The sequence below is a fragment of the Sarcophilus harrisii genome, chromosome 5 (assembly GCF_902635505.1).
Source record: "Sarcophilus harrisii chromosome 5, mSarHar1.11, whole genome shotgun sequence".
Lineage (NCBI taxonomy): Eukaryota > Metazoa > Chordata > Mammalia > Dasyuromorphia > Dasyuridae > Sarcophilus > Sarcophilus harrisii.
In genome coordinates, this window is record NC_045430.1 from 252402402 (window position 1) to 252421168 (window position 18767).

Here is an 18767-nt window from a genome sequence, read left to right on the forward strand (position 1 = left end):
CTTCTGGTTACAAACTTTGCAGAAATATTCACAACTTAATAAGATGTAATTTATGTCATTGAATCTAGCTGGGGTTGGTCAACTGAAACTAAACAGCAACACCAAGGATGAAATAGAAAGTCAAATCAATGGAGAAAAATCTTTATGGGAAAACCAGGAAATCAGAGCGAACTTGCTGATTGTTTGGGATTTCAATGATGGAAGAAAAAAAATGAATGAAAAAAGTCCCTCAATGTCTCCCTTCCTTCTTAAACCCACCCTGTAAAGTAAAGATCATGATGATACAGTAAAAGGCAAGTTTTCTTCATGTCTCTCTGTGTCTCTCTCTGTCTGTCTCTCTCTCTTAAAAAGGCAGAAGATCTCAGATATCATGAGATCTTACTTAAACTTTGGAAGAAAAAAAAAAAAGATTAAAATACTAGAATGATCTGTCCATTCAAACAGTCTCACTTTGTCTATAGACAGAATTTCCCAGGAATCAACAGGGAAAGAATAACAGAAGTTGGAATCGTTGTGACTTTTCCTCTCTAGTTGGATTTTGAGAAGAGTGATTCAGTATTACAGATAAATGCTTGGACTTCTGTTCTTCTCTCATTAATCTCTGGCTAAATCTAAGAACATAGGAGAAAGAAGGAGCCAGGAGGGGCCTAATATTTTGGGCTAGCCAATAAAATAAAAAGCAGTAGAATATTTAATAAGAGGCAAAGACAAAGAGTCCATAAACACTTTTAAGAATCTGATGAACTTTTGCAAGTTTTATAAATTCAGAAAATTAGATTTATTTCTTGAAGAATTTCTTTTAACTTTTTTCAGAAGTTAAGGAATCTGAGAGAGCTAGGGTATTAAGGTTGTATATAACTTGAATAAGTTGTCTTGGTAATAGAAAGTGACCAAGAACCATTTCTATGTGAGAGAAAGAATGTTAAATATGGAAGCCAATCATGGGAATGGACATGTTTTAATAGTTTAAGTACCTATGTCTTCAGCAATATGGTGTTACTTCTCTCTATGTTGTATTAGATCCATCAACTAGTAGGCATAAAAAAGTGTCTACAGCATGCGAGGCACTCTGCTAGTTGATAGGTACACACATCTACATGAAACAATCCCTATTCTTGGTGACCTTACATTCTACTAGGGGAAACAAGCATGGACCCAGATAAGGGATCAGGGAATGGATCTAACAATCACTGAGAGAAGGAATTCCTGGGTGAGGAGATTCTCTTTCCTAAGTCTATATATTCTTTATGACATAAGTGTGTAAAATAAATGAAAGGGAATTTGTTAGAGAAATGGGGTGAGCTTCCTGTAGGAGATGGCTGAAGCTGAAGTTAAGTGGAGATTTGGGGTACTACAATCAAACATATGCAGCCCAGCAAATCCAGGAACCATTCTGGATATGGTTAACAAAATAAATAACACAAAATATATAATGTTAATTCATGATTTTCTTAGTCAAAATGAGTCACAGAGATTGTTTTTCCTATTTCAGCTTGTTTTCACTGCTCTAGACCAAAGTTTCTTAAATTGTGGGTCTTTATCTCATGGAGTCACGTAACTGAATGTGGAAGTTGTGAAAAATTTGGCAACAATAAAAGGTATCAAATATTTCACCAAGATTTAATTTTTTAGGTAAAAATAAACAAGCAGATCCTTCTTAATCATTTGCAAATTGACTTTCATCTTTAATAAATGGTAAAATTATATGCATACCTAAGGGGAAAAAAAGAAATGAGGGTTTCTAAGAGGTGAAGGGGAAGAAGAAAAGCATTCTGGATAGGGAAGATACAATGACATTTCATCATAGAGACCAGTTTGGCTGAACCAAGGGATGTGTGAAGGAAGTAATATCTAATAAGTCTGGAAATGTAGGTTGTGAAGAACATTAACTGTTAAAAATACCAGTCTATATTTGAACCTACAAGGTAATAGGGAATTTCTAGATTTTTATTGAGTAAGGGAATGATATCAGACCTCTGCTTATGAAAGATGGACTGGAAAGGTGAGCCATATGGCAGGGAGACTAAATTAATCAAGAAGAGAGATGATGAGAGACTGGATGATGTCTATGAAGAGACAGACATGAAAATAACTATGAAGGTCAAATCGATAAGAAAGCCTAGTAAGCCATTAGATAATGCAAGGCAAAACTGAGTTAAGGATGATTCCAAGGCTGCAAACCTGAAAGACTGGAAAAATGATTGTGCCCCTGACAGAAAAGGGGGAAATTCAAATAAAAGAGGCAAGGGAAAAGATAATGAGCTCTGTTTTAGACATTTTATTGAGTTTGGGGGACCCTAAGGGACATCCACTTGGAAATGTCCAAAAGGGAGTTGATGATGCAGGAATGGAGCTCTGAGCTGTATACAGAAACGGCAAGTACTCTGAATAGAGATAATAACCAAGCCTATGTGAGGTCCTCAGCATCATCCCATGGTCCTTTAAGAGAGTAGAACCAAATATTTCATCATCCTGGCTACTTTAACGAGGGACATCTGTGATGGGCCTGGGGTTGCTAAGCTTTGAACTATATGCTTTACTACTGGGCCCATACTAGGAGCTTTCTTGCTTAGCTCTTCAAGAACCAGATCTCCAAACCATTTCCCATTCTTCCCATACCATGATGCTTACTCTCTGGCCAGCATCTTCATCTCCTCACCTTGCGGTCATGTGTGTACCTCTTTTTCTCTTTCCACACCATGTGCTGTCTTTCCACATTGGAACCTAAGCTCCTTGAGGGAAACTGTCATCTTGCTTGCTTATATTTGTATCTAGCACAGGGCCTAACATTTAGTAAGTGCTTCATAATGTTTCTATCTATCGATCATCTTCCTTCCCTATTTAATAGAACCTACTAGAGTTTATGTTCCATGGACAGAGCCTTTGGAGTACACAGTCACCTCCAATAAAGTCACCTCCAAGAAGTCTTCAGCAGAGCAAGATTAAAAGCAAATATAAATGTTTCAGGAAGGCCATATCATCTTCCCTTTTTATATGTTTCATAAAATAGGATCATGGACTAAACATAAACCCAGATATGGATTAATGTACTTTGCCACAAGGTGGTACTTTTAAGTTTATGATTGAGCTTCCCAAAATTCCAAGAGAGCTCAGAAGACACATGAAAAAAATGCAAACCCATATTTCCATAAATCCATCAAGCCATTCATTAGCAAAATCTGTAACTTTGTTACTCACTCTTAATGATGTAAGCATCTGATGATAGTCTCTGGGACAATCATACACAGAAAAATCAAAGGGGAATAGATATCAATCATCCTATTTCCCTAATTGTGTGATGTGCAGGTAGAAATGATGTTTATGAGATATAGAACAACAGATAGGAGGGACCATGGTGTGCTTTCTTTTTTAATTTATGCCTTCCTTTGAGGCTGGGTGGGAGCTCTACCCATGTTGGTCTCCAGGCAGTATTCTCTTCATTACAAATGTCTGACTTCTTATTCTTTATTGATGTAGTCTATCATAATTGGAAGTACTTTCCTCATCACTCCGATGATTGTTTTCCATTAAAACAAAAACAATTACATTCATTACTGGGAGGCCAAACTTCATGCTCTTAACTCCTTAACTGCCTTGTTCCCACTCTTTTAAATGGTGATAAAATGACTTCTCTACTATTTTGTCCAGTATTTGCTTCCTGCTCAATTAGTGGAAATGGGGTATAGGCTAGAAATAGGGGGTACCTCGGATGTACCCAAGGCAAAGGTTCCTATCCTGGTGCCCACAGATACCATAGAATCCATAGAAGTTTCAGAGGGTGTGGGAACTTGGATGAGAGACCCCCTCAAAAAAAAAAAACATTACATTCTTATTTTCCCTCTACTTAAAATTTAACATGTGTTTCAATTATAAATTTTTAGAAAAGTATTTTGAGAAAAGATCCCTAAGCTTCATACTGCCTAAGTGGCCTATGATAGAAAAATGGGGAAGGAAGGAAGGAAATAAACATTTATAAAGCATCTACTATATGCAAAAGATGATGCTAAACACTTTACAAATATTGTCTCCATTAGTGCTAATAAACTATAATCTAAATGTGTCCACAAATGCTCAATCTGCACTCCCAGCTATTGCCTGGCTACAGTAAATGACAATTTTCAAACAATGAGCACCAACTTAGTAAACCAAGACTTTAAGCAATCAAAAATCTATCAAAGATTTTTAATATTTGTAGACCTTTTATTTAAACCAATCCTTTCAAAAATTTTTGAATATGAACCAACTAACTGGAAAGATCAATATAAACTTCTTTGAGGCAGGAATTAGATCTCTCCCAATGCCCACCACAAGGCTTTGTACATAGTACGTTATTAATATTTGCTGAATGAAAAATAACTTTTTCCCCCTACACCTTATGTCTACATTTAACACATTTCCCTTTGGAAACCAAGTTTGCCCTGTTGGAAAGGATTCAAGCAGCAAGAAGAATAAAGTCAAGAAAGCTTACCAATATGATATTTCTCATATCTGCATAGAATTTGGGGAAAAGATCTTTGACAACTGAACAAAACATCATTTCAAATTAAAAATTCATAGCAGATATTAGAAAAGGGCTGGGGTGAACAAAACAATCTGGTAAAATGAAGATCAAAGATGCAAGAGGAGGAATTTAGAAAAATGAAATTGGGAATGAAAGAGGAAAATAAGCAACAAGCCAAGCATCAGTTCAAAAGTTACTTACTGCTTTCACCGCCTGATGTACAGATGTTGCGGACTATCCTTTTTTTGATCTTTTTCAGCTCGTCAAAGTTATCGACCGTTAGTTTTTTCTCCGATGTTCCAGTTATCTGAATGAGCTGCTGCTCATCTACATCCCCAATGCCCAAAGAGTATATATCAATTCCTTTCCTTCTTAGGTCTTCAGCAGCCTTAGCCAACTCATCTTGGGATTGCCCATCAGTGAGGACCAATAAAACCTGCTGGGTGCCTCTATTTATTCTGCTGCCCATCTCTGGTCGGAAATATTCCTCCACTTGCCTCAGCGCAGCTCCAATGTGGGTATTTCCAAAGATCTGGTAGATCCTTTCAATTTGAGCAGAAACTTCCTTTTCCGTTGTGAATTTCCCCAGATAAAACTCAGACTTGTAGCTATCACTGAATTGAGCCAGTCCAACATGCACTTTGCTAGGTCTGATGTCAAAATCATCTACTACAGATACTAAAAAATCCTTCATTTTCTGGAAGTCATGTGGTTGTATGCTAGTAGAACCATCAACAAGGAAAACAAGATCTGCACTTTCAATTTCACAATCTGAAAGGAAAAAAGTGGTAGAAAAACCAATTTGTAATGCAATATTTTCATGGTTTTCAATGTGAATTAGGGGACTTTTTTTTTTTTTTAAAGGAAACTTTTAGACAAATTTAGGCAGGTTATCTTAAACTAATCAGCAATTACCAGTTTGGATACACACAGCTGAGCCACTTAATGTATTCAGTATGGAGATGATCATCTCGACCTACTCCTGATGCCATTTTCCATGGCTCCCATAACTGGAGAGGATGGTAATGGCAAGCTGTTTCCTTTTATGTGATTCATCTGGTGCTACTCCAATACAGCTGGTCATTGTTGGGAAGAACAAGAGGTACAAACATATATGTTTGTGTCTAATCATGAATGATTATCCCTGGTCCACCCTAGCTTTTTAAACTTGTATATCCTGCCATCTTGACAGGAGACTTTCAAACCCACTAAATGATGACAGGTTTTCAATGGTCAGATTATTTAACACTACTTTTGGTCCACATGGGATCAAAACAATCATTTTTCAGCTAAATATTTTAGTTCAATTGAGAAAAATGCTTCCCTTGTTTAAACCTGGACCAAAGTTGATGAGACAAATATTCATCAGAGAAAGGGCTGGGCACAGGATATGCTTCACCTCCAATTAGCACCTTCCTCAATTCAAATTTACCAGCAATAAAAGCCACTGACCTCAATTAGATCATTTCCATTTTGGAATGAGAACTGAGTGAAGATATCGATTTGATTGTTAATCCCCTAAGTATTCTAGTTATCCAAATGGAGGCTTAGCTGCTGCCCAACTAAGAGACAAATGGCCTAGAGACATTTCAGGAAGTTGTTAACCCCTTCAAACCAGTTTGGAATTGAATTAAGGAAATCATGGGCTCAGGATGAAAGACAGAGCTGGTCTTAAAGCCAATACAACGCAAATATAAATCCTGCCCCTGCCACTAATAGTCTCATCTTAAGTAACCCCACACCCTTTCAGGATCCCATGCAACTCTCTAAATTGCAGAGAAGGGGGACAAGCTACATTGGCAGAATGAATTTCCTCAGCAGAGAATTGTGTGTGCTAATGAAATGACAGGTCCAATCCCCATCTTCTTTGTTCCCATATCATAGAACTCTTTTTTTTTTTTCCTGATAAAGGCAGACTTTCAAAATTAAAATATAATATTATCTTCAATAGGCTGAAAAGCACATGGGGGCAGCTATTTGATTTATTATCCTTATATGAAAAGGTACAAAGGAGTGAGTTTCCTTTGTATAGGTAAAGAACTTATCTTATATATCACAAAAAAATTTTTTTTAAATGAGTAAAGGGTATCAACAGTTAATCCCAGGTAAGAAAAACATCTATATAGATATAGATAGATGTGAGCACCAAAGGACTTTCTCTTTCTTTCTCTCTCACTCTCTATGACAAAGATTACTTCCTCATGCCCCAACTGATAGAAGGAGAAAAAAAAAAAAAAAACATTATCATTAAGGACCTTAGAAGGAGAAAAAAAAAATCATTATCCTTAAGGACCTTATGCCATTAGGAACAAGAAGGTGATGTGGTGATGTATGCTGCTTCTCCTGCCACATTTGGTGTGATGAACCAGTCAAATTGGCCCCTGAGCTGATTGTTAAATTTTCATGGTGAGTATTAGCATCCCAAACTGCAAATGTGAAAATCAAGAGTGATTTATTTTTCTAATGCTCAGACTTAAGAAAGTGATGAAGAAAATATTCATGCAGATCAAACTTAAAGAATTCACAAGATAGTGATAGAATATATAGAAATCAGAAAGGTTAAAAAAATCATCAGCTGCAAAATTCAGCATAGGAGAATCCTGGTTTAACTGTGGTCTGTCTGGAAAAGAACTATGAGTTTTGGTTGACCGCAAATTCAACATGGGTTGATGATGTGGTGCGATTGCCAAAAATACTAAGAGTTGATTGTTCCACTTGTCCCTATTCTGGTTAAACCACATTTGCAGGGCTGTGTTTAGTTCAGAGCATCACATTGCAAGAGGAACAATTCCAAATGGAAGTATGGCCAGGGGAGAGTATCCAGGCAACTGAAATATTTGGAAATCATGTTGTACAAGGGATGACTTAAGAAAGAATTACTTAGTCTGGAATGGAGAAAACTTCAGAACAAGGACCATGCAGTGGAAGAAATAGGAAGGTTATTTTCAGATTAAAATCAGAAACTTTCTTCCCAAGTAGAATGGCTGGCCCAAGAGGCAATGAGCCTAGAGAATCAAAACATTGATACTGCAGAAAATAGCTGACATTTTTGAAAATATGTCCTTTAGATCTCTAGAGGTATCCCCCCAAAATGCTCCTCACTTGACCCTGACATTGAACATGTGGTTTATGGCAGGAAGATGGGCTAGATCATCTCTGAAGTCCCTTTCAAACCTAGAACTCTATGAATTAATGTATTATATTGCCCACCTCCTGATGGAGAGGCAATGGACTCAAGATGCAAAATAAGATGTACATTTGTGGACATCCAACATAGAAATCTGTTTATTAGTTATTATAAGGATTTTGTTTTTCACATTTCTTTTTCCAATAGGGAAGGAAAAACGTGTGTGTGTGTGTGTGTGTGTGTGTGTGTGTGTGTGTAGAATAAAATCAGGCTAGGTAGAGAGGAGACAACATCTTCACAGATTTCTCTATTTCTTGAATTAAAAGGGAGACCCCCCACCCCCACCATCCAGTGTGATCCTGTCCTGGGTATTGGGACTTTTCACTTTTTTTCCCTGACTGATCCTATATTTATGAACAGAACTAGACCATACTACTTACCTACTTTTGAAGGAGCACAGATACTGTCTGACACATTTGAGAATATGCCCTTCAGGCCCCCGAAGGTTTCCACAAAGAAATACTTGTCTTCCGATCCGGCTATTGCCAACAGCTCCTTAGTGTTGGCTCCTTTGATGCCCACTGCCAGGATGAGGATTCCTTTGTCCCTTAGTGCTTTGGCCGTGGCGTTGAGCTTGTCTGCGTCGTGGGATACCCCATCTGTGATCACGATGAGGACCTGGGGGACCCTTCTGTGAATGCGGCTGCCCCGGGGCTCGGTGAACATGTGCTCCGAAAAGGCCAGGGCTTTGGCAGTGTACGTGTCTCCTCCTAGGGGAGAATCACTCTGGAGAACCGAAATCACCTTGGACTTTGTGTCATGTTCATCAAGATAAAAAATTATCTCGGGCTCATTAGAGTATTTCAGGGCTCCAAACTGAACTCGGTTCTTGCCAACATCGGCTTTTTTCACCAGCTCAATCATGAAGTTCTTCATGATGTTATAGTCATCCGGGGCTATGCTGCCAGAGCTGTCAATGATGAATACTACATCTAACACTTCTATCTGTTTGCATTCTGAAAGAGAGAGAGGAAGGGAAAAAAGGATGTAAACTACCTGGGCAGTCAGTCTCCTTCATCAGCCTTCCTCTGCCACTAGAGATTAGGGCTTCACTCCTGACTCTCTAAAGCTTTTCCAGGTGGGCCTTTGGCTTGATCAGGTATAGGAAGAAGGCCAGCTGGCTCCAGAGACAGCTGCAGGTACAACAGACAGAGCACTAGGTCTGGAGTCAGCTAGACCCAAGTCCAAATGCAGCTTTGAACAGTTGCTAGCTTGCACGTCAGTTTATCTCTACTTCAGTTTTCCCATCTGTAAAATGGAAATAATAACACCTATTTCCCAAGGTAGTTGTGAGAATCAAATGAGATAATAATTGTAAAAACATTTAGTGCAAGGTCTGGCACATAGTAAGCAAGCACTATATAAATGCTAGTTATTATTATTATTATTATCATCATTATTTTTATTATTACTTCCTCAAGTCTCATAATGTTCCTTTGCCCTCTTCTTTCTAGCATCCCTTTATATGCTTTTTTCCTTTAAAATGCAAGTTCTGTGAGGGCAGAGAATATCTTGGTTAGTCTTGTGCACAAGACCCTGGAACAAAATGCTTTTATCTATCTATTACATGCCATCTTGGTTCTTTTCGTCATGTATTTTTGCATATTTTTTCTATAGGATTTCTATAGGACATACCTAGGATTCAGTGGGCCTAATTGTGGACCCTATTGGACAACGTAGACAGGCTGTGCTAATAATTCACAGCAATCCTCTTCATTAGGCATGTTTTCAGAGCAGAGGCTCATTAAGCCCACTGGAAAAAGACCATAGAAATCCCAGAAATAAAACTGTTGGTGGATTTTTGGCTTTACTAAGTCAAAATTCATTGGAATTTTCCAAGTATAAACAGTTCTTTTTACATATGCTTTCATTTATTCAGCTTTGGCTTAGTGTGTCTGTCTTTTTTTTCCCCTTTCCCAATCATGGTGAACTTGAGATTTTGCTCTTATGATAAACCTTGGGGAGAACGCCCAGATAAAAATGAACTTGGCGACATTTTTTTTTTTCACATTTCTATTATGGCTGGAATACCAAGTCTACATTTTCTCTCTGTGCGATTTTATGGAAAAGTTATCTTTTTTTTTTCATCATAGGAATGGACCCATTTTTCACTTGGCCCCTAGAATGGGGTTACCATCAGATTTTCTATAATTGGATCATCTTCATGGAAAAGTAGAGTATTCTTAATCCACCAGTAGAACTCATTTGAAAGTCTTAGAGTATAGCAGCATGGGTCCCAATATTTTTTGTTCCATGAATCCCTTTCAACAACAACAGCCAAAAAATGTGGTTTTAATGTGTAATTTAATATACTGCTCACAGTATATTGAGGAATTATTTCCTGCTTAAACTAACAATGAAGAATGTTTAACACAAACACCTTGGACTATTTTTATAAACCCCTAAGGGGTTCATGTGTCACTAAATGGTAATCAGTGAAATAAAATACTCCAAAACTTAACTAATTCACCAAAACAAAACAAAAACAAACAAACAAAAAAAACTTCAAGACAATCCAGTGTCCTTGGAAAAGGTCATATTTCTCTACTAGTGCTGGAACTTTGCTTGATACATATAAGTCTAATGGACCACCCCATGACAAATGTCTATACTAAGGAGAATAGCTGGGCACACTTTGACTTGGGTCTCCTAATACTAAGGATCTAGAATAATATAGGCTGGCCTAAAAGTTGATGAGTCAGTTCCAAGTATCTCCTACGAGTTCATATTGTTTCTAATTGGGGAAACCAGAAAGGTATCCTTTGGAACCCCCTAAGGAAGTGATAATAGCAAAGACCTCCAGACACAAGGTAAGGAGGTGGAAACAGTTTTGACTTCAGAGTCATCATGACCTTGGTTCATGACTCAACTCTGACTCTTATGAGCCCTCAAACAGGTCATTTACCTTGATCAACTTCAGTTACTGCATTTATAAAGGGGGGAATAACATTATACCTACTTCACAGGTTTAGTTGTCAGATTCAAAAGGACATACTATGAGTAAAGAACTTTGTCAGCCTTAAAAGTCTATATAAATATTAACTGCTATTATTATTATTTTGCCTAACATTTATATAATATTTTGCAGTTTTCATAGTATTTTCATTTGGCAAAGATGTTGTTAGAGAAAACCATAAAAAAGAAAAATATTTAGAAAAAGAACTATGTTACAACTTGACTAACATGGAAATATGTTTATTATGATTGCACATATAGAACTTAGATTGCTTACTGTTCTTGGGGAGCAGGAGGGGGCAAGGAGAAAAAAATTGGAAATCAAAATCTTATGGAAATGAATGTTGGAAACTATCTTTACATGTAATTAAAAATATTAAATGGAAAAAATAAAAACATGTAGATAATATAGAATGAAACAAAAAAGAACCATGCTACTCAGATTCTTTATGGCATATAGATTTGCACATCCTAATTAGAAATAACTGGCAATAAAATAGAGTCAATAAGGTGACATGGACAGAGACCTGCTGACTTTAGAAGCAAAAAGACATGGATTTGCTTTTGCCGGTAACACTTAACTGACTGTGAGACTGAGCAAGAAACTCAGCATCACAGATAATTTCACAGTATTATCAAATGGAATGAAGAGGATCATCTATAATGGTTTAGGGAGTTTCCTCACTATGAAATCATAGGTTGAGATTCCCTACCCTGCATCCTCCCAAAAAACAACCAAAAGACCCAGCAATTGAAAAGGGCTTAGGCAGTTTAGAAATTACTGGTCTTTTAACAATGGGCTACATTTCCCATGGACATAAACTACTATTCAAATAAAAACAAAAAATTATTTCTGAGGCTCAGAGAATGAGTGCTTCCCTCACTTCAAGTATTATTATATCTAGATAAAAAGATTTGATAGAAAAAAAAAATCCTGGACTCAAAGTTGGGAAAGACCTGGGTTTAAAATTTTATCTTTGGCTTATTAATGCCTTATTCTATTTCATGTACTGTAATGTCCAGTCAGACTGGCCTATCTGCTGTCTCTCACATATAGCATTCCACATTCCATCTCTCATCTCTCACCTTTGCCAGGCTGCCATGTCTCTGCCCCCCCCCCCCCACTCCCATATCTGGACAGCAGTCTCTCGTAACTTCTGCTCTTAGACTTTATAGGTACCTTCAGAACTCAGCTTAAGAATCACTCCCTCCATAAGGACTTTCCTGACTTTCCTCAGCTTCCTAATGCTTCTCTCCACCCAGCACTTTTATTTATATATGTACATATTGTTCCCTCAAGCAAATGTAAACTACTAAAGGACAGCTATTTTGTCTTGACATTTCCAGAATCTTGCATAGTGTTTGGCATTCAGTAGACACTTAATGAATGCTTGTTGATCGACTGTTACCATGGAAAAGATGCAGTCATTCTTGGCCTCGGTTTACTCATATATAAATGAGGATGATAATTCTTGCAGCCCCTAGCTCATAGGATTGTCGTGGGAATCCAATGAGCTAAAGATGTTCTTGGCAAAATTTATCACATCGATATTAGCTGCCATTACTGTTAGCATCTGGGCAAAATATAGGAAATGATGTTCAAATGTACTACATGAGATGTGATTCATAGGAAGAGATTAGCTCAAGGGACTGCTGAAAATTGCTTACCTTCATGGGGGCTACATATGCCAAAAATGAGTTGATCTTCTATGCGCTTTAGAATATCAAAATTCTCCACATAAAAAACCAAATCACGCCTCCCACTGATTTCCACTAGCTGGGTTTGATTTGATCCATACACTCCCACAGAGTAGATAATTATTCCATCTTGCCGAAGAGCCAGAGCTGGGTCCTTGACCAGGTCCTGAGCCTCTCCATCTGTGATGAGGATGAGAAACTTTTTGACATTGGGACGTGCCCCTTTGGAGGTATGGAAGTAGTCAGAGACAAAGGTCAGAGCACTTCCCGTCATGGTTGTCTGGTCTAGGAGAGGCATTCTATCTATTGCATCAGCAATTTCACGTTGGGTCCTATATCTATTGAGCTGAAATTCTTCCCTGTTCACATCGCTGAACTGGACGACGCCAATTTGTACTTGGTCTGCTCCAATCTGAGACTTGCTCACCAGGTTTTTCATAAACGTCTTCATTTTAGCGAAATTTTCAGCTCCTATACTCCCAGAACTATCCACGAGAAACATGATATCGGATCTCATATCTTTACAAGCTGCATGAGACAAAAATAAGGATCTTCATTCAAGGTGGTAAAATTTAAAAACAAAAATGCATATACCCAAAGACTTCAAGTTTAGAATTTGTGGGCCTAATCATTAGTCAACTATCAAGCAAAACAAACAAACAAACAAAAATAAACACCGGAAGTCATGCTGTAGAAACATTTTAAAAGTAGTTTCCCTTAATATATGGTGATAAAGTATTGCTATTATTAAGTAATCTATCTCTGAGGATGGGTGTTGGCTTTAAAGTCAGAAATCCTGGATTCAAATTTCACCTTTGATAAATATTGTGTACTATTGGACATGTCATTCAAAGCTCCATAAGCCTTGGATTCCTTCTTTGTAAAATTCTCATTCATGATATCATTGATGGTCTTTGAGAATGAATGGCAATCAATGACAACAGAAAAAGGGCTCCCTTGGTCTGTTCCAATTCTAGCTCTATGGTCCAATAAAAATTTATTGGAGAATTAGTTACAACAAATGCCTCGATATTTGGCATTCTTTCAAAATGCTGCTTCTGAAGAGTTCCATCTACCAAGACAGGTAGGAATCTGTGGAATTAAGTCAACATGGGGAAGTTTTCACACATATGCCAGATCAAAACAGACTTTCTATTCTTCAGACATGAATATGAACAATGCTTGTTTTTAAATTTTAATTTGTTCCTGGGAAAATATCTATCTACAGAGATTGAAAATTCCTGTTACCACTAAATAAATGCATTAAAATGCACATAAATATAAATTCTGCTCTACACCTCCTCCCCACCCCCAAAAAAAATCAATGTAAAATACTTCCAGGAAAAATAAAGTTTCTCTTACCTTCTTCAGAACAGATTCCTTGAACAACTTCATTTTTTATGTCTTTCAAAGAATCAAAGTTATATACATAGTAAACTCTCTTTTCTGACCCAGCAATTTCTAGCAACTGAGTTCGATTTGCCTCCTTGACACCAATGGCAAACACATCGATGTGCTCATCATGCAGTTTCTTGGAAGGGTCCTTAACGGGATCATCTGACAACCCATCTGTCAAAACAATCAGATGACATGGTACCTTGTTTCCTCGTTGACGCTTTGCTTCTTGGAGAAGCCCAAGAGTAAAATCCAGGGCTGCGCCTGTGTTGGTGTTGCCTCCCATCTGCCGGATATTGTCAATAGCCTTGCCCAAGTCATTTTTGTTTGAGTATTGGTTGATCTCAAATTCCAGTTGCCATCTGTCGGAATACTGAACGGCTCCAACTCTGACTTTATGGGGTGCTATGCTGAGCATTCCTATCACTTCTGACAAAAATGTTTTCATTTCCTGGAAGTCTGTTGGGTGGATACTTCCTGAGCCATCAATGAGTAAATAAATGTCCGCGTCTTCAGTTTCCACACAACCTGAAATGGGATACAAATCAACTGTAACTAATACAAATGCGAAAAAAAAAAAAAGGAAAAGGAAAGATATTGGCAGAAAGGAAAAATAGATAACTTTTCTAAGGCAGAAAAATGGAAAATGATATTCGTGGAAGCTTTAAGGAAATACTTTACAATATCAAAGTTTAAAAATGAATTCCTCAGACTTCTCTGTCTGGTCTAAGCAAATTATCCTATTACCACAGAGCCACTTGGGTATCTCATGGCCATGATTTACCACTTAGTCAAACTAGAAAAAGTATAAGAGTTAGAAAAGTCAAGACAAAAATCAACACATTTTCCTGTCTTTTAAACTATTCATTAAGGATAAACAGTATTTCTTCCTAGTAAACTTGTACATATTATTTAAAGTCTTCCTAACTTCTTATATTGATCATGTTACCCTCTTATTGTTTGGTCAGTTACCTTTGATGGTTGCCCATTATTCAGTACATGAAAGATTTTCCATGACTTGGTATCAGTCTACTTTTCTGGTCTTACCTTTCACTACTTTCTATCTCTATTTCTATACATTAAGCAGTTAAGAAAAACTTGCCAAAAAAAAAAAAAGAAAAGAAAGAAAGAAAGTAAAAAGAAAAACTTGCCAAAAATGCCCTCCCATTTCCCACCTCTGTGTCTTGAATTAATCTTTCTCTCCATTAGAGTCACTTTCCCCCTTCACCATCTATCCTATACCCAGTTCCCCATTAACTAACTACTATCTACCCTTCAAGGACAATTTCCAAATTCCACATCTTCAGAAGAGTGGAATAGTTTGTGATCTCCCCAAGTTTTCTTCCTTCTCTGAATTATCTTAACACTGTACCACTCCTTGTTGTGCTTTCACATTATACCTTGTATTGGAGAGAGAGTATAGAGTAAGAGGACTGGCCTTGGCATCAGGAAGAAAGCCAACACTTCTAGAATCCTTAACTTTCTTCAAAATTCAGTTCAAGGGTCATCTTATTCATTCCCCTGTCCTGATCCCCCTCCAGCTGCTATAAAGTTACCTGATATTGTTTTGTATATCCTAATATTTGGGATGATTTTTCCCTTAGAGAAAGTCAATTTCTCAAATGCAAGGACTAAAACACCTTTTGTTTTCATGTTGCCAGTACCTCGGACAGTGCCTCTTTCAGGAGGAACTTAATTCTGGCTTGCTGACTGACTGAATTCATATTCATTGGCCAAATGAATACTGAATAACTTGCAGTATATTGAATCAAGTGAAAATTGTGGCTGAGCCTCTGTGTGCATATACAGATACTGTTTTCCCATTCCTGCCCTCTCTTTCACTTATCCCAAATATTTATGTCATACCTGCTATGTTTACTAGATATTTTTTAATCTTCTGAAATACAAACAACAAACAAAACTACAGGATAAAAAACTAACTATATTGGTTCTTCCCTTCAAGTTGACTTCACCCTTCCCAAATGAAACCAGATTTATTGACTAGCTTATTAATTAGCAGATGGGAATGTAGAAAGAAAAAAAAAAGGAAAGAAAGAAATAACAAGAGAAAATAGGAGAAACTGAAGAGGCAGGGAAGAAAGATGAGAAAGAGAAGAAAAAAAAAAGCAAAGAATGGTCAGAAGGGATAATGGAGGAAGATATTTTAGAAGAGTCTGTATCCTCTTGGAGATTGGAATACCCATTTACACTTTTTTTTAAAGATGTAATTCTGGTATAACTAGATGATGCATTGATTAGAAAACTAGACCTGAAATCAAGACCACTCAAGTTCAAATCCATCCTCAGATACTTCCTAGACAAATCATTTAATGTCTATCTCACTTTCCTCATCTGGAAAATGGGGATAATAATAGCCCCTGTTTCCTAGAGTCAAATGAGATAATGATTGTAAATACCTTATCACAATGTCTTACGCAAATCTGTAATTAGGTACAGATTAGGTACCTAATAAATGCTTCTTTCTTTCTGCTGCTTCCTTTCACTTCTTCCACCTCAACTGTTGGTTATACTTTCCCCTCAAGTAATTTTTACTTATCTCAGATGAGTGAAAATAAGCCCCACCACTTATAGGAAGACTTAAATTGGGATGAGAAAAATATAATTACCAGATTTCAGGTGTTCGGTCCGTTCTGACAGGATGGATACCTTGTACTGTATTTCATTCCTGAGTTTCTTCCGAAATGTCTGATTATGGGCTGCCAAGTCTGAAAATGTTTTCAGTTTGGAAATATACTTTTCTGGAGGGTAGGATGAGATTTGTTCTAACTGGGTATAATTAGAACCTTCCAGGCCCACAGTGAACACAGTCACGCCTTCACGCCGAAGGTCAAGTGCAGCTACAGAAACATTATCTTCTGATGGTCTGTGAGTGACTAGAATGGCTATTTGAGGGACCCCCTGCATCTTTCGGCTGCCTCTGCGGACATTGAAGACCTCTTTCCTGAGCTTTGTGATGGCGGCTCCAGCACGAGCTCTCCCAGCTCTGGGAGATAGGTTCTTTATCTCTTGCAGAATCTCTGACTTGTTGATCCCAGTGCCCAGGTTACGAATCACCTTTGTCTCATTGCTGTAGGTCACTAGGCCAATCCTCATACAGCTCTCTTTCACATCAAAGGAGGACACGCTCTCTTCTAGGAAACTTTTAAGATATTCCAAATTTTCCTTGGTGCCATTGACATAGTTGTCCAGGAGAAATACGACATCAGCCACAGAAGTGCCATGACAAACTTAGGTGGAGGAAAAGAAAGAGGAGATCATTCACTTGATGACTATTTCACATCAAAACTTACCATCACTTAGTTTTATTTTTAAGTCTTTGTTTTATATCAAACATGGCTGATGGAGGGAAGGAAAGAGCAAGTAAGCCTTGTCGAGAATTAAACCCCTAACATTAAAGTTTGTTTTAAGAGAGAAGGAAAAGAACTCTAATGTTAATGAATACTTAATAGCTTTTAGAGAGATTATTATCATAAAAGCACTCATTAGCATCACCAAGAAATGATCAATGGCTGCTTTCATTCCAGTGGATTTACTAAGAAGTAATGAATGATGCCTGGAATTTTATTTCCTTTGGAAACATTTGTTTTGAGCAATAGGTTTATCCTTTCTTCCCTCCCCCTCATGTACTTACTTATAAAGTGCTTAGAAAAATAATCAGCTCTTAAAGCCATACTAATGATGTGGGAGAGGGGATTCCAGAGTAATCAGAGTAGCAGATGATCCACAAATGCGTACTTCTGAAACGCATAGATTTCTCTGGTAACATTTGCCATCTTACTCAGAAAGGGTGTCCTCTAAGAAAAATAAGATGAACTAGTTATATGGTAAGATTGAGGGATGACTAATCAAGAACCAATGGTTATTTCTTATACTCCATTATATTCTCACTGTGTTGAGAAATCCAAGGAAGATACCCAACATATTGTTCCAATTTATGGAACAATATGGCCAAGAGTTACACCAGATAAGTAGGTGTGGATGAGCTAAGATCTGTATCAATGGAAGGAATATGACTTCAAAAAGATCATAGCTCTCCAAGTACTTCAATAATTATGTTTTACTTTATATGAAAATTAGACATCATTACATTAAATTTATCACACTTCTGAACATTATGGAAGTGATGCGCAGTACTGATCAAGAGCTAGAAGGGGACCTTTCTGATCCATCTGGTCCAACCCCCTCATTAACTGAGGTGGAAACTGAGGCTCAGAAAAGTTAAGTGATTTGCCAAAACATTAGCAAATGTCAGCAGCAGGATTTGAACTTGCGTCTTCCAAGATCAAAGCCATTGCTCTCTCTTCACTATACCATGCTTATCTTATCAGAAGAGTCCATTGGGAAGAAGGCATTTTGCTTAGCTGGACCTCAGTTTCCTTCTCTGTAAAAGGAGGGAGTTGGGCTAGACAGACTTTAAGGTAATTTCCAAACTATCTAGAAACAGTTTTCTTCTAAAAGGACACAAAGCAGACCATCCAGACCACATAGAAAAGTCAGGAACTGAGGGAAGGCTTTCCTCACATCATGAGTTCTTAATGGGCTATTATCATTTGCTTGATTTAAGATCATCTTGGTTAGGTGACTATGATTGCCAACCCAATGCCTTGTGTTTTTAGGAAATCAGAAAGATCATACAGAGTTCCCTTTGGTAACTTCCTGAACTTTCATGAACATTTGATTATGACTCCATCACTGTTCTCTAGGAGTTCACAGCTTCCATGGGGTGTCAGCCAGGAGGTACAGTGGTTAAGAGTTTTTGATACAGAGGCAGGAAAGCATGAGTTCTAATCCTACCTCAGAAATTTACTGGCTCTGTGACATTGGGCAAATTACCTAACCTAGCTCGGTTTCCATTGTTTCATCTGTAACATAAAGGCAGTAATATTATCTATCTCTCAGAACATTGGGAGGATCTGAGATAATATATGTACAATGCTTAGCAAACATTATTAGAACACCCTGTAAATGCTAGCTATAGTATGATGATAGAGAAAGAGAAAAAGGAAAAGG

At 37.5% G+C, this 18767-nt stretch overlaps 1 protein-coding gene across 1 annotated transcript in view; it reads right to left on the minus strand.

The window, feature by feature from the left end:
- COL6A6 (collagen type VI alpha 6 chain) overlaps positions 1-18767 on the minus strand; it is a 128995-nt gene that overhangs the window by 80258 nt on the left and 29970 nt on the right. The window contains exons 4-8 of the mRNA XM_023505163.2: positions 16364-16984; positions 13704-14264; positions 12312-12869; positions 8069-8644; positions 4703-5272 (exon numbers count right to left, since the gene is read on the minus strand). Coding sequence (XP_023360931.1) covers positions 4703-5272; positions 8069-8644; positions 12312-12869; positions 13704-14264; positions 16364-16984 — 2886 coding nt within the window. The remainder of the gene's footprint in view (positions 1-4702; positions 5273-8068; positions 8645-12311; positions 12870-13703; positions 14265-16363; positions 16985-18767) is intronic.